This window comes from Spea bombifrons, chromosome 8, assembly GCF_027358695.1.
Source record: "Spea bombifrons isolate aSpeBom1 chromosome 8, aSpeBom1.2.pri, whole genome shotgun sequence".
Classification (NCBI taxonomy): Eukaryota; Metazoa; Chordata; class Amphibia; order Anura; family Pelobatidae; genus Spea; species Spea bombifrons.
The window spans coordinates 5,473,547-5,490,709 of NC_071094.1; the positions used below are offsets into that span (position 1 = coordinate 5,473,547).

At 44.5% G+C, this 17,163-nt stretch overlaps 1 protein-coding gene across 1 annotated transcript in view; it reads right to left on the minus strand.

Moving 5' to 3' along the window:
- ASS1 (argininosuccinate synthase 1) overlaps positions 1–15,978 on the minus strand; it is a 33,221-nt gene extending 17,243 nt beyond the window's left edge. The window contains exons 1-9 of the mRNA XM_053472828.1: positions 15,904–15,978; positions 13,708–13,754; positions 12,825–12,937; positions 11,569–11,637; positions 11,229–11,417; positions 7,389–7,445; positions 6,613–6,687; positions 2,401–2,471; positions 2,163–2,193 (exon numbers count right to left, since the gene is read on the minus strand). Coding sequence (XP_053328803.1) covers positions 2,163–2,193; positions 2,401–2,471; positions 6,613–6,687; positions 7,389–7,445; positions 11,229–11,417; positions 11,569–11,637; positions 12,825–12,932 — 600 coding nt within the window. The 5' untranslated portion in view covers positions 12,933–12,937; positions 13,708–13,754; positions 15,904–15,978. The remainder of the gene's footprint in view (positions 1–2,162; positions 2,194–2,400; positions 2,472–6,612; positions 6,688–7,388; positions 7,446–11,228; positions 11,418–11,568; positions 11,638–12,824; positions 12,938–13,707; positions 13,755–15,903) is intronic.
- Positions 15,979–17,163: the final 1,185 nt, after the last annotated feature.

Here is a 17,163-nt window from a genome sequence, read left to right on the forward strand (position 1 = left end):
TGAGGAAATGGGGCATGAATCTGGTGATGGTGTATAGCCGCTTGTGCCTTCAATGGCTTTATTCACCCAGTTGATGTTGTTGTGTCCAATAGTGAATGAACTCTTTCAAAGCTCCATATGAAGTTAAGGCAAGTAAATTTTCAGTCTTTCCACCATTAGAATGCCTCATTGCCCCTCAATTAGGTCTCATAGAGGCAGAAAATGACCCAACCATCTGTTTTTTGGGTCTTTTTTTTTTTTTTATAATCCCTGCAGATAGCCGGACTCCGCTTTGGGAAGACGAGGTGCGCGGAGAAGACGTGGGGGGGGGGAGCTGGGGATTGGGGGAGATCGAATTGGACAATTTAAGAGAGCGGAGGTTTTTTTTTAGTATTATTATTATTTAGGGTTTTATATAGCGCCGCCATATTCAACAGCGCTGTACAACGGGTATAAGCAAATATCTCGTAAGATATAGAGCGAACTGGGAAAAAATAAAAAATAAAAGCTAAGAAATTAGTGATCAGCTTTTTTTTTATTAACCATTTGAGAGCTGGTGGGGGGACACCAATGCATTGCACATCCCACTGGCTCTTAAATAGGTTTCTGCATCCACATTTAACCCACATCTTGTGTAATCATTCCAGTATGGCTTTATATTACACCCCCCCCATTGCGTTCTTAAATAGCCGCAAAATGGTCTTTTGATTGGTGGCTTCCTATTGGTCGTAGCAAAGTTGCTATAAAAGTTGCCTTCCAAAGAGGCTATTAATCGATTGCAATCATAGACTTAAGAGCTCAAAAACTAAAATTAATTAATTACTCCCCCCCAGAAACTCTTTTGAATTTATTGGCTGGGAAGGGTACCGTTACCCTGAATCCACAAATCAAATAAGGTTGATATCATTTTACCAAGAGGGTAGTAGATAAATGGAACAGCCTCCCAGCAGAAGTGGTAGAGGCTAATACAGTGAGGGGATTTAAACATGCATGGGATCGGCATACGGCTCCTGAATCTAAGACGAGACCAACGACTGATTAAGGCTTGAGATGGGGGGCGAATGGGGCCGATCTGCCAGCAGATTCTATGTTTCTAAAAGGAGTTATGTATAAACAACTGTTGTGGTGCAAAGGGTTAAAAGTAGTGCAATTGCCATGGCAACCAGCTGAATATTCCTAATATAAGGGGCCACAAGGAGTCTGCACAGCTCTACAATGGTACTGAGCCCCACAGAGTGGGATTAGACAGTAGCCCAGCTTTGTCGCAAATCACGTGGATAGTACATGTCGCGATACTCTAATTACAACGTCACAAATTGGGGTCCATTTCAGCTTTTTACGGTCTGGAATTCCGACACCTGAAATGTTGATCTTTTGATGATAAATCTCAGTTGAAGCCAAAGAGGAAGGAGGCTGGAGATGTGTGAAACTCCACTGCCAGGAAAGGGTTAAGATGCGCAGGCACTTAGGTTGCCAAAATGATCAAAGACTGAAATGTTTATCAAAATATTGGAACAAAGTGGATCCTTCCCTCTCTGACTGTTCACCTCGAGCTCTTGAAGCCTCCGTGTGCCCTTTGGGCTCATTGAGTCTGATTGATAGCGTAATTAGTGCTGATGGATGCTTTAAGTAGCTCTCAGTGGCTGTCAGAGCAGAACAGCCTGCTGTACAAGTTGTCTTGTTCGGAGGGTGGGCGTCCCACGCTACCCCTTTACAAATGTCTTTGCACCAGATTGCAAGCTCCTTGGAGCACGTCACATTCCAGGCAAATCCACAAATGGAGGAACTTTTTAGTGATTTGCCAAAAATGCCAAATAAAAAACCTACTGCTACACCACATATATACCCCCAAAGACTTAAATACCCGGGGTTATTAATTAAAGTGTGATAAATGTCTCAAATTGTCTATTTTTATTATAAATCCTAATCTAAAAAACTCAGTAAATATCTCATTCATATAGAATCCAATCCCACTAGAGTGCAACCCCCTCATCATGCTTGCTTATGAGAATTCCACTGCCTTCTTTCCTAACAGTACCAAAATTTTGACACTGTCAGATAATAGGAATTATAGTCCAGCAACAGCTAAAGAACCAAGGTTGGATGCTCCTGAACTGAAATAATGTAGTTATGCTACTGTACGACACACGTGAATATTCCCACATGGACATGGTTTGGCTCACCTTTGGGTTCTCAAGAATTCCACCTTCGTAGCTGAAAATAGAAAAATAAAATATGACATTAAGTGGGTTATTTTATAAAATGTTGGGGTTCCCAACACAGAAATACAATTCCAAAGGGGAGGCTTGATGGTTCACTTTCCATTCTGCAGCCATGTTTCATTTAGAAAGAGTTCTCCTAGATACGCACCAATCGTCAGAAGACCACTAAGGGGAGATATTCAGGGGTGTAAGCCATTACCTGATGTGCATGAGGTTTTCATCCATGCTCCATGGGCTCTTGGGTGTCACGGGCACTGGGATTCCATGTTTCTGAAGGGAACAGAGGAAGAAAGATTTGGTAAGATCAAGAAAGGCAGAGATGTGTAAGAGATGACACAATGTATAGATCAAATCCCTATACTGGAGGCATGTTCTACAACACCAGGCCAGGAGCTGCAGATTGTAACAATGCTCTCGATGAAGATACATCGGTGGCAAAACAATTCTGATACATTTATGCAAACTTTGGTACATTTGAAGTCCAAATAAATGGTACCATCGATTCAGGAGATCAGCTCAATCCAGCAGGACACATAAAGTAAAATCATAAGTTTTATTCCATAACCAAGTGCAAAAATAGCAACTGTCTTCATCAGCCCGACCTAAGCACGAGGCTACTTTGATACATTAACAGCTGTGGAAACCCCAAGCAGAATCAGCACCGTTTCCCTACGTTCTGATCATTTCCAGAGCGTGATATACATAACTATGATCCCCATGATCTCCTGCTTTGATTAAGTCCAAGATGCCCTTGTAATTGCCCTGCTGAGTTGTGTACAAGTGTGGAAACTCCAAGTCATTGGATGATGATAAAAATACTTGGTTGATTTTCCCTATCAGGGGAACAATAATCCAGATATCCTTCGAGTTTTGGCTTATTATACAGTGGCTACAACACTCCAAGCTCCAGTAGAGACTAAATCTAGATGTCCATCTTCCATCTAGATGTCCTACCATAAAAGCAGATGCTAAGGGCCCAACGCATCTGATCATAAGCTTTACATTCCATTATTTGTATATAATTACCGATACTCATCAATTGTACTTAAGACCAGGAAGGGACCCTCCAAACCTCCATAAAAACCCAAAACCACCCCTGCCCGCTGCTCCTATGTATATATTACGGATTTTCCCAGTATTTATGGTTTCAGAAAAGATTCTCCTCTATAAAGCCACGTCTGCCTTAAAACCTGGAGTGAGAAATTCCAATGCAGGTACCACCTTGTAAGATCAACCCCCCATACTTCTCTCCCACCTATCCACCAACATGTTTCATGAACATTCCACCCAGGGGAAATTGTGCTGCTCTTGTCTATGCGACCCATTAAAAGCAACGCACTTTCCATGCCATCTAATGGAGAGAGACACGTATGTTCTCTTCGCATGGCTGTATATGGGATCAGTCAATCGTGTGTTGATTATACATATGTACGCGCATCGAAATTCTCCGATCAAGGTATATAGGTACAGGTGAGCGGTCACTGAATGGTCAATGGATTCCATGCATTCTAAACACCGCCACGGAACGTCTGCGCATTTAATCACGAGTTGTGCACAAAACATTGCACTTCAAATAACATTACTGGTAAAATGTATTCCTCCCCTTATACACCAGACTGGGGAGAAACAAGAGAGAAAAAAAAGCGAGAGTCCAACCTTATCAACCTTCTCCACTCCGACTGCTTGGAAATACTCAAAATTGCTTTCTGTCGCAGTAGGACTTCTAATCTGTTAACAAACCCGAAGCCGGGGGGAAACGGTGACCAACTAAGGACCTAGGTGGGCCCCCATAGGTGGTCTGGCGTCTTGCTAAGGATGTGTCTCCATCATTGGGCTAGGCAGTGAAGGGTAAGAAATGTCCCGTAAATGAAGGAAACAAAGAAACAATTACTCTCCTTTTCATAGTCCTTTCCTTTTTATTAGGCGCTAACTAATGCCACCCACAACCGCAAAAGGCCCCTGGCTAATGTTTAGCCCGGAGATTGCCGCAGAAGCGTTCAGTCTTATGAGCTTCTCGTTTTATTTCCAGGACACCTCAAGCTGAAATAATAAAGATGTCACGAGAAGTGACTTCATTGTTCCGTCGACTTGTCTTAATTCTAACGCACCGCGGAGCTTTCCTTAAGAGCGATGCTCTGCAACGCCCCCCCCCCACACATTCTGCATCCATACGGTTAACAGCGACCCGAAATTCTAATCATAACATTATATATATATATAAAAAACATATATGCATATATAATTTTTTATTTTATTTTAATATTATTTATAGAATAATGTTAATTGGTGGCAACGGTAAAGTCTGGGGTATTTTAAAGCAAATGCCTTATTTTTTAATTTTCTAGTATTTAGAGATAGTGTTTTTGGATCCAAGTGTATCAATATGTACGGCTTGGAGGAGAGAAGAGAGAGGACGGGATGGAGACGCGTAAACGTTATTTCAAAGGAGGAGAAATGTTGGAACACGAGGCCATAATCTAAAACTAGAGGGTCAAAGGCTTAGAAGGCGGTTTTACTGATTGGGTGGTAGATAAGTGGAAAGGCCTCCCATCAGAAGTGGTAGAGGGTAATACAGTTTTAAACATGCATGGGATAGGCAAATGGTTCCTGAATCAATGATTCCACCATTTTCCATATATATATATATATATATATATATACACATAGGGGTGCATATATAAGGGTGATGGGGTGAAAACTGCTCCTTTGGGGTATCCACTGCTGCTTCTTTTAGCCCAGCATGGCCCCTGTCTGTCCGTCGTTATCCATGAAGGACACACATCCGCTCCCGATTCCAGAAGAACAAAAAAAACTACTTTAAAATATATAAAATAGTTGGGGGATATTATTAAGTGTAAGATAGAAGTGAATGATTAAAAATTAATAATCTGATATAAATATATATATTTAATGCTATACGTTAGCGGGACGCCTTGATCGCTGGGCTGAATTGCGCAGAACTCCGATGCTCGGGAATTTGCTATATAAGCCTCGGAGCCTTTTCTTCCCAGCGGATAGATAGCCTTTTCTTTTAAATCGGGAAGAATGCTTTGAGATCCCGTTAGCAACCAAAAGGGTTAAAGGAAAGGGGGATAAATAGCCCTTGTGACCACTAGAATGTTACCGGTTAATAAATAGCCCGGGTGAAGTTAAGTGAGAGGCTTTTACTTCCCTGTGGATAGATCTCTGATAAATCTTTAGCCTCGGGGGGATTATGGGACAGTTTGGTTTCATCAGAAGACTGAATACCTCCAATTATTTAGGAAAAGGAGCGGGAGGGGGACATAGGTGAGGGAGCTGGAGGAGCCTCTTAAGAGAAGACAAGGATTTTGGAGATAGCGATCTCTCTAAACCCCCTTCTCATTTACAGAAGGTCCCTTTAAACACTCCAAATGATACTTTGTTTGCGCAAAAGAAAAGGGGGGGGGGCAGAAGGGATTGGGATATATTTCCTTTGGGAAAAAAAACGCAGCTCGGAGGCATGAATCTAAAAAGAGACGAACGTATCAAAAAGCTGGAGGAACAGAAGGAGAGGTGAGGGCTGGGGGGGGAGGAGATGGAAAAAGGGGGCTAGAGTAGATGTAACCAAGAAAGCGAGGACAGGTTGGACCTGAAAACGCAAGTTTGAGAACTAAAAGTCTCCAAAATTCCATCTCGATTCACAATGTGGTCAAAGCGCCGGTGGGTCCCAAGCAGCTCTGTCCCTGGTGCCATATGTGCTAACATCCCCGGACTGGCCTAGAGAATGCTTCATGCTCCAGTGGTTGCAACACTCAGGGACCTTCATTAGTTTTCAAGAGCTTGTTAGCCAATTAATAGCCCTCTTTGTTTATTCTGAATAGGTAATAAACACATGCTCAGGGAATGCCAAAGGGCAAACCTACTTCTGGTGACCCCCCCCACGCACAGACAACGCTTTCAGACACAACCTGCTACATCTGATGGGTTCTCTTTATTATTTAACCTGCAGGGGCTAAGCAGCCGCGACGGGGTTAGAAGTAAATTATACTACATGCCAAACAATGACTTTTATACTAAATGGAGTAAAGCAAGATGGAAACCAACATTCTGTTTTAAGGAGAGGCAAATAAATTATCTGGCAAAGGCAGTTGGCGTCCAGATTGGTCTATTGCATGAACCAACTTCTTTTGCCCAATACATTGATTCCTGTCTTCCTATTGTATAAAAATACCCAGTGTCGTCTCTGCAGACCATTATTCTTGATTCATAAGCTGTAGAACGTCTACACTCTCCATCTTCCCTCTGCATTTGGCAGCGTACCAGATGGAACGCGAAATGCGTTGACAGTAGCAGGACTATATCACTGGGATATTCATAGCTGACACAACGATCTCATAAGATAACGCCATCATAAAGATGATGTCATAAGGCAGGCGACTGCTTGGCTTACCTTTGCATAATCCATCAGGTCAGTGCGGCCCCGGAAGCGATTGTAAAACTCGGGCATTCTCCACGGGGCAATAATCTGCAAGGATGAGATTAAAAAAGAAGATTGAAAGGGTGGTAATCAGATGGACAGAAGTAATACAGCAGTAATGTTCCCTACATCAAGGACCCTATGGGCTACGTAGTCCCTCTGGCTTTGTAGCTGGCATATGCTGGGGCCCTTAGTAACTACTGGGAACAGGTCGAGGAGGAATAAAATCTACTTCCTTAAAATCACCACCAACACAGGATTCCTGTTAGGAAGACTTTGGCACAAAATCCAGTCTTTGTATGTCAATTGTATAAAGTTCTCAGTGAATAGGGTAGAAAATTCTCCATAAAGTTGCCAATAATAAAGGCACCTTTATAATTTTTTTTTAAACAAAAGGCAAAATATTCTTCTTAGAGAGGTTCTGAGGTCCAAAAGTCTCATTGGGAAAGAGTGTCCCGCATAACATAATCACTAGTCTAGAGTAAACAGCGCCCCCACACACGCAGAGGCTGTGAAGTGCATTGCACCCAAAAAAGGAGCCTTTAAGGATTTCTCATAGAAGTATGTTCATTTGTCATATAATAGAAATAAAAAAAAACACAAACATTTTATTAATTAGTCTGGTTCTAAATTAGACGAGTCTAATAGTCTATTAGAGGGGGGTTCTGCATACAACCTACATACATTGCTCAGCGCTTAATGTGGCTTTGAGGGGTGGAAAAAAGACATTTTTATTTGCTGCATGTTACCTGGACCTCGGGGTAAAAGGCGTAACAGGTCAGCTCAAATCGAATCTGGTCATTTCCCTGCAAACGTAGAAGAAACAGTTACAGATCAGGAGGATCGCTTCAATTAAACATTTTAATACATTCTCTGTGCTACATTGTTTAATTGCAGGACGACTTTGTGTTAATTCCAAATTAGTCCACAATAAAAAAAGTTACTGCCCTGCTTTGTATATGCCCATGGGGCGAACAAACAATTACCTTAAAAACACAAAAATATTGATTTATTTGGAGGTGTGGACAAATACACCATTAATTACAATAATAGTTGATCTGCTTAAATTTTTTTTAAAATCTCTTCTAACGCCAAATAACCACAAATAGTTGGGTTTTTTTCCCAAGTTTAAGTTGGTCTTTGTCTCCCTCTGGTGGCCAAATACTGGCATAGAAGCTATTCTTGTAGTGTAGCTTTAGAGGCTACCTTGAACATTTCTAAGCTTTAAAGGTTTTAGTACCTAGGGTTCCAGGCTGCTGGGGGCACCTGAATTAGGCGGCCCTTCTACCCTGGCCGCTTTACTCAAAGGAGGCTGTCCTACGGGGTCCCTCTTTTCTCCATTGATGCCCCCTCTTTTCTAGGAGCTCAGAATGTTTGCAGGGTATGAGGGAATCACAGGGTTCTACAGACCTAAAAACATAATCCAAATCTAAAATAGGGGGCAGGAAGGGCACCAAAAGTATTCTGGGGTCTCCAGCCCTGTACACTGAAATGCTAAACTTTTTGCAGTCCAACACAGACTCGCCAGCTTCGATAACCAAATGGTTGTAAAACTGGTCCTAGATGAGTGGAACAGCCTCCCAGCAGAAGTGGTAGAGGTTAACAAGGTAAGGGAATTTAAACATGCATGGGATAGGCATACGGCTCCCGAATCTAAGACGAGACCAACGACTGATTAAGGTTTGAGTCTTTACAGCAGGAGAAACGGGCGAGTAAACGGGGGCCGAATGGGGCCGATCTGCCCCTGTGTTATTAAATAGGATGCCGTAAAAGCCTGGCCTCTGCTGCCACCTGGTGGAAACTAATTTTACAATTAAGAAAAACCTCTCGCTAACTGCATCGCAGATTTTTATGTTAAATAAAATGGCAATTTGGTTATAACGCTATTACGGGGTATTTTCTCATTATTCTGTGAGATAATAGTTAGACGGCTTTGTAATTGGTTGTGAATAAACAATGGAACCCTGAGTTTTAATACCCATGGAAGAATTACAGGCCAATTAAAGTTTATGGGGAAAGAACGTAAAGGTGAATTATTATTGATTTGCCTTTTTCTGTAATTGTCCATTAGATGACATCATTAGGGTACGGATAATAAGCGTATAAATGATTCGATTTCACGACTTCCAGTCTATCCTCCTAACAAGGCGTATCAGCGGATCGTTCAGCGGGGGACTTTATTTAATAAAGATTTTTTAAGGTGATGCAGAAGTTTCATAAAACATTAAATACTAAAGATTTTTGTTACAATTTTTTTTCGGCTTTATTCTCTTTGACTCCGTATCATATTTCTTACTAATTCTTCTTAAAAAGAACGCTCCATTTTCCTTTCAACTCAGACTCCACTCCTAAAACGGGGAAATCCCATGGGGAAAAAAAAAAATTCTCCTTGAGCATAACCCCATGCGCTGTATACAGTAATAACCCCCCCCCAGTGCTGTATACAGTAATAACCCCCGGTGCTGTATTCAGTAATAACCCCCCAGTGCTGTATACAGTAATATATCCCCCAGCACTGTATACAGTAATATAACCCCCCAGCGCTGTATACAGTAATATACCCCCCGACACTGTATACAGTAATATAACCCCCAGCGCTGTATACAGTAATATAACCCCCTGCGCTGTATACAGTAATAACCCCCAACGCTGTATACAGTAATATAACCCCCAGCGCTGTATACAGTAATATACCCCCCCAGCACTGTATACAGTAATATAAACCCCCAGCGCTGTATACAGTAATATAAACCCCCAGCGCTGTATACAGTAATATAACCCCCAGCGCTGTATACAGTAATATAACCCCCCAGCGCTGTATACAGTAATATACCCCCCGACACTGTATACAGTAATATAACCCCCAGCGCTGTATACAGTAATAACCCCCCAGCGCTGTATACAGTAATATAACCCCCAGTGCTGTATACAGTAATATAACCCCCAGCGCTGTATACAGTAATATACCCCCCCAGCACTGTATACAGTAATAACCCCCCAGCGCTGTATACAGTAATATAACCCCCAGCGCTGTATACAGTAATATAACCCCCAGCGCTGTATACAGTAATATACCCCCCCAGCACTGTATACAGTAATATAACCCCCAGCGCTGTATACAGTAATATAACCCCCAGCGCTGTATACAGTAATATAACCCCCCCCAGCGCTGTATACAGTAATATAACCCCCCAGCGCTGTATACAGTAATATAACCCCCAGCGCTGTATACAGTAATAACCCCCAGCGCTGTATACAGTAATATAACCCCAGCACTGTATACAGTAATATAACCCCCAGCGCTGTATACAGTAATATAACCCCCCAGCGCTGTATACAGTAATAACCCCCCAGCGCTGTATACAGTAATAACCCCCCAGCACTGTATACAGTAATATAACCCCAGCACTGTATACAGTAATATAACCCCCCGCTGTATACAGTAATATAACCCCCAGTGCTGTATACAGTAATATACCCCCCCAGCGCTGTATACAGTAATATAACCCCCAGCGCTGTATACAGTAATATAACCCCCAGCGCTGTATACAGTAATATAACCCCCCAGCGCTGTATACAGTAATAACCCCCCAGCGCTGTATACAGTAATAACCCCCCAGCACTGTATACAGTAATATAACCCCAGCACTGTAAACAGTAATATAACCCCCAGCGCTGTATACAGCAATATAACCCCCAGCGCTGTATACAGTAATATAACCCCCCCAGCACTGTATACAGTAATATAACCCCCAGCGCTGTATACAGTAATATAACCCCCAGCGCTGTATACAGTAATATAACCCCCAGCACTGTATACAGTAATATAACCCCCCAGCGCTGTATACAGTAATATAACCCCCAGCGCTGTATACAGTAATAACCCCCCAACACTGTATACAGTAATATAACCCCCAGCGCTGTATACAGTAATATAACCCCCAGCGCTGTATACAGTAATATAACCCCCAGTATGATAAGGAGTCGGGGTGTTTGTCTATCGGGGGACAGATAACAGAGCGAGAACTCAAACAAATGGCTGATATGCAGCTGCCAGAAAACATTATGTTATGGGGTGAAAACTACACCTGTTTTAAGATGAGAAAATAGCGCAATATCTTTGAAGACTTATTTTATTCCGATAGAAGTAATAAAAAAACCTGCTGGGAGTTCCCCCAACTGCGTCCTCTGTCCCAACTGAAGCTCTGTTTGTAAGTTTGACGATCTGTTATAAAAGGTAACCATGTGCTGTTTGATTCATTGTTGAAAAATAATATATTTTTGGAACCACTAAAATAAAACATGGACGGGCTCAAAATGCATTGTTTTAGGGACCGCCCATTGTCCTTAAGGGGTTAAATACAGAGGCCACAATGTATCAGAGACAGAGAAGGCCTACTTTGGTCCATCAAGCTTCTCCTGCTGTAAAGACGCAAACCTTAATCAGTCGTTGGTCTCGTCTTAGATTCAGGAGCCGTATGTCTATCCCATGCGTGTTTAGCCTCTACCACTTCTGCTGGGAGGCTGCTCCGCTTACAAGTGCACACGCCTTAACTCTTAAGGTCTCTGCCCCCCACACCTGCTCTTACCTTGCCGGTGGCTCCATGGGACACGTACTTTGCCCCCTCGCGCTTGGCGATCTCCACTTGCCTCTTGGCAATGCAGGGACGCGCCAGCGATGTACCCAGAAGATACCGGTCCTCGTAGATGGCGTTGGCTTGGACCGCCGGCCAGATGAACTGTTCCACAAACTCCTGCCGCATGTCTTCTATGAACACCTGCGGAGAAGGCAGATGCGATATTCACTACCCCACAACGGCCAAGCAACGGCTGGAGGAACATTCTATAAGCGGCGGTCCGGATGACAGTGATGAGAGTTAAAAAAAGAAATAAAGCTACCGTATAATCTGGAATAAGTATTATTATTACCTTTTTGGCCCCAAGTTTTAAGGCTTTCTTGCGCGCCTCCTCGAAGTCCTCATTCTGGCCGATGTTTGCCTGCACACAGATTTTCACAGTCAGAACCAGACACAGACATCCTCTGCCACCTCAACTCCCATCATTCCCAGCAAAATGTGAATAAGAGATGCTTCCTTCACTCCTGATGGTCTGTCGACGAGCACCTTTTCACGCCGGCTGCCGAGACACACTTAACCCTTTCAACCTATGAGCACTGCTCACAAGCGTCGGTGCTGTATATTGTCCATTGAAATGCGAGTGGCGGTCCTCGGCGGCCCCCTGTTGTACTTTACGTATAGTGGCTGAACCCTTTAATGACCTATTATGAAGAGTCTATGTAGTTACTCGCCAAACGAATCTAATGCCGGCCCTCATGGAATCCTTGACTTGTCATTATTTAAGGATACGCTTAATTCAGTCACCTGCGTTCAAGCAGGGATATCAACCATAACATACTGGGAGCAAAAGCACCAACTGGGAGTCTTATATATGATCACAGCGGGGAGAATAGGAAGGGGTCGGCTCCAGACTGCGTGACCCTGAGAATCTACCCCTCCACCCTGAGATTGGGGCAAAAACCCTGAGACTCCGGGTTAATTCTCCGTCACTCACAGCCGACGACCTTCTGCGGGAGGTAAGAAGACAGAAGACCGTCGGCCAAGAAGGAAACTCTTATTGTGTTAGAGGAAGGGCAGGGGTTTGGCCGGGTCACCCCGCGGAATCTTAAGAAAACTCCGTCAGTGATTTGGGGAGAAATATCTCAGTTTAGGATGTTTTTTTTTAAAGAGGCTCCTCTAGAACTGGAAGGAAGGAACCGGAATAGGCGAGTAGGCTACGGAAACGCGCGCACGTTGCTTGTAATAATACACACCCCGGGGCAAGCAGCGCGAGCCAGACGCTTCGCAACGAAGGCATTTCTGGACTTGCGTTACCTTCTCACACCCAGCCAGCTGACAGCGCAGCTTCCTCCCGAGACACACAACCGCTTTCTGGTCGGACCGGGTCAAAAAACAGGTTATTTAACACTACAATTTCCCGGGAAAAAGGAAGCGGCCGTTCTAAGAATAGAGCTGAATAATATACTGCGTAAGGCTGGAGTTTTTTTTGTTTTTGTTTCTTATACATTTTTGACGGGTTGTAATTCTCGACACAAAATTCTCCGACACGATCTGAAGCGGGTAATCAGCGACAGGAAGTAGCTCACCGAGCAGCAGGAAATAACTCACCAGATAGGCGATGACATCGTATCCCTGTTCTTTCAGCCACAGCAGAATGCAGGAGGTGTCGAGGCCCCCGCTGTAGGCCAGGATTACCGTGCCTTTCGCTTGGGACATGTTGGCTGCGGAAACAATAAGCATAATAATGTACGGATACGTGTCAGCCGACCCAATTCTAGTTTGTAAATTTTGCCGGGATCACTTAATTGTCTTGTGGCATAAAAACACGCTTTGGTAGGCCGTTGCCATAGAAACCGAAAAAGCATCTTAAAGGTCTTCTAAGTTGTTTTATGTGATTAAACCTTCAGAATTAATACGTTGATTGATCTGGGACCGCCCGCCGATGTTAGCGGGACCGCCCACCGATGTTAGAGGGACTGCCTGCCGATGTTAGCGGGACCGCCCACTGATGTTAGAGGGACCGCCTGCCGATGTTAGAAGGTCCACCCGCCGATGTTAGCGGGACCGCCCACCGATGTTAGCAGGTCCGCCCACCGATGTTAGAGGGACCGCCCGTCGATGTTAGAGGGACTGCCTGTCGATGTTAGAGGGACCACCCTCCGATGTTAGAGGGACCACCCGCCGATGTTAGTGGGACCGCCCACCGATGTTAGCGAAATCTGCCCCATTCTGAAAATGGAGGGCTCTGGGTAGATAGACCCTGGATGATCCCAGGTATGGCAAGTGCGTATATGTAGTCAGCGGCCGCTGGCCTTAAAGCTCCAGGGCCGCCTAATCATCCCCAGTCCTGCTCTGACGCTCACTAACAGGGGAGGAAAAACACCTTTTATGCGCAGCCCAAGGGAGGCCGCCGAGGATTCCCCTGTAAACGGAGAGAACATCTCCCCAAAGGCTTTTTAAATTGACAGAAGTAACAAACGAATCGTATTACCTCTGTGACTCCGGGAAACAGATCAATGCGTTTGAAGACGGAACGCTCTGCAAACAAACAAATAAATAAAATAAATCGGGGGCCGCTCTGGATTCCAGAACGTTCTATCGTCTGTGCGTTTCCTAATATCTAGCAGACAAGCAATTCATCATCCAGGTTACAGATGGGTATAAGAACAGGCATTTCCGTCGGGTTTATTTACTCTGGGAAACAAACACTATTAGCGTATAAAATAAACAGATCCCACTTCTGCTGGGAGGCTGTTCCACTTACCTACAACCTTCTGAATAAAGTAAACCTTCCTTACGTCTAAGCCTCGGACCCTCTAGTTAGATTACCGTAGGTGCACTTATAGCATTACTTTTAACATACGTAGCCTGGATCTCCTTACTGCTCCCTCGGAGGTGTGACATCATAGCCCAGTGATGTCAGGGGCTGCGCAAGTGACCGTGACACAGCTTCTAGCACAACTGAATTCATTTAGTTTTTATTTATTGATATATATATATATATAGTGCCATCACATATAGTAGCGTTGTACAAATGAATCTACTAAAACTAGCTCTAACTTGTGTGGCTTGTTTGAAATATTACGGAATTCGTCAAAGGGCGAATGAATGCACGATCCTGCTGGCCGGTATACTACAGATGATGTTAAATATTTACTAACGTACCATAAATAAATAAAAACGTTGGGATTTTGTAACACTAGCGGCCTTGAATATTTTGTAAATATTTTTCTGATCAGAGCAAAGCCCCCCCCATCTATTCTCTTAGCGACATGAAGATTCTATTCTAACCATCATTAAATATATATATATATATATATTAGAATATATTATATGTAAATACGGTATATATATATAGCTACATGGCATTTAAATGCGGAGGTGGCCCGACAGGTTTTCCTCCGTCTAACTGCAACTCCCATCATCCACAGCCTGGCCAAAGGGTGGCTGAGTGTCACTGGGGTTGTAGTTCCACAGCACTTCTAGAGTTAATATTTAGCTGGAATAATTCCTAAAGCTCCGGTGCGTTAACCGTTTAAGAGATGTGGGCGAAAACTTTAAATGGAGCTCATGTATGATTAATGCGGCAGAGTGGCGAGTACGAGCACGCCGGGTTATTAGCGAGGGGCAGTAAGAACTTAACCATCCCGTCTCGGATTCTTAAACCAGACAGAGAGTCTTCACGGCTTCTGAATTTTCCAGCGCACAGGGTTAAAGGGTGGCCCCTCGGGGCCAGGTGAGGTCTTCAGATGTTTGTGTGTCTAGCTAAAGCATTTAGGTTATGCCAGGTTGCCCCCCCCCCGTACCCCTGGTCTCGGGGGACCCCCAAGTGTGCCGGTTCAATAGAGTTCATTGACTGTTGAGGATACCCTGAACCATATCAGGGGCCCATGGGGCCAATGTTAGAACCCCATGTGACATTTGTGATATAACCCCATCCCATGGACAAAGTTGTTAATGCCCCAGGCACCCTTAATGCCCCAGGCACCCTTAATGCTGGTTCTATAGGTTCTGTGTACTGCAACTCTCATCATGCTCTAATGGCTACGTCTACACTGGCTGTCTGCTGACAACGCCTTTGCTTTTCTTGTGGCTCAGACAGACAAAACAAATCCTATTATGCTCAGCCGAAAAGCTAAATCCCAGAAGGATGGAAAACTGGTGGCTCGGCTGTTATGGTCAAACGTAAATAATTTTCAGCCACCATCCAATCTGCCTAGACTGAGATTTCCTATGAATGAGCGTTATGAGTTCCAGCATCCTACCAACTCTGCTTGGCGGTGACTACATGCACCCACTAAGAATTTTGCATTTTCCTAGAGCTGCTGCCTGACACATCTAGGTCTTGCAAGGCTACTAAGAACCCGTCTTTTAATAGCTACAAAGCAAACATGGGAAGGAGACGCAGGAGGAGGGCAGAGGGCAATTGGTATTCAAAAGATAAAGCTGGGAGATAGGCAGGGGGTAACTGGGAGAGAATGCAAGGGAAAGGGGTATCCCAGGTATATCTTAAAACAGACAGGCAGGTAATGGGTGGCTTTAGAGGTGGGAGACAGGGGGTCTTATGCAGCTGGGAGGGAGGGGGTTATGGGGTATCAGGTAGCTGGGGTTGTGGGGGTACAGGGTTGGGGGGTTGGGGGGGTACAGGGGGGGTACAGGGGGGGTTGGGGGGTATGTGGGTACTCACAGTGCTGGCTGCTCTCTGTGCCTCCTGTGCAATCCCAGCTCCTTTACATAGCAGCCACTGCTGGGGAGGGGAGGGGGTGGAGAGCTGACGTCATGCTCAGGTCACAGCGTCACACCCTCTGCACAGAGCTGTCATTGCAATACCGGCAGGGACAAGGCTGGGGGGGGGCTGCACATATAGCACGTGCTCTAATTAGGGGTGCCATTAAAAGGCAGTAATGCCACTCCCACAAACGGGTTTACTAGGGATCTAGTACAGGGGGTATGTAGTATGAAGGGGGCAATTTCCTGGGAGCCACAAAAAGCTCCATTTATACTTTTTTATATTTAAATAGTAACATAAAGGCCATTTTCTGGGACACAGTAGAGCTCATGTCAAGTTAAATATTAGGGCTCAGATCAGAGCCATAAGAAAATGCGGGGGTCCATGGTTAAAAAAACTTAGTGTTTTAACCCGGTGGATGAGGGGTTCTTCTGCATGAGATCTGGGGCCCTCCGAAGTCAGGGGCCAATATCACCCCCCTCCAGACAAACCCAATACACGGGGGCACCCGATATCTGCATTTTGTTTCGCACAGAATATAGAATTTTGTTATATATATAGTTTTTTTTAAGACAAAAAATCACAGAAAACACCTGGTGTCTGCAGAGCTTCTTTGGAGCGGCTCTTTGGGTCTCTTTGGGTCGGACCCTTAGTCTTATCTCCAAACGGAAAGAATTAGGGTAACCAGATATTTGCTGTATACCTCGTTAGTGTATAGGCGCCTAGAACAAGAATGATATCGCCCCAGACGTTCCTTGGACCCCATGTTCAGAACTCATCTCGCCCTCCTGGATTGTCTATTATCGCCCCATGAATGCGACGAGCCGCCGTGTATTTGCCCGCTCAGAGCGTAGGAACATTTGTCTGCGGAGAATCCGTTTTTTGGGGTGTAACGCCTGTAAAAGTCACCTGCGATTACGTAAATTCCCGCTACTGTTATAAAGTGGACACAGAGCTGGAGAGAGCTGGCCGAGAGCAGCGATGAGGATCACAAGGTTTTGACATCCCCAGCACCGGCCAAAAAAACAGAAAAAAATACGAGCGTAGATCAAACGGGACCACATGACGCCGTCCCGGGGGGTTTCGCAATCCATTGAGAATTGGGAAATAAGCAGGTGACTGGCCAGGACACGGGGGCGACACACTAACGGCCTTTCTGATCCTAATGTCATTCAAACCGGAATTAAGCGGAATTAAAGATTTTACCGCTTTTTTACC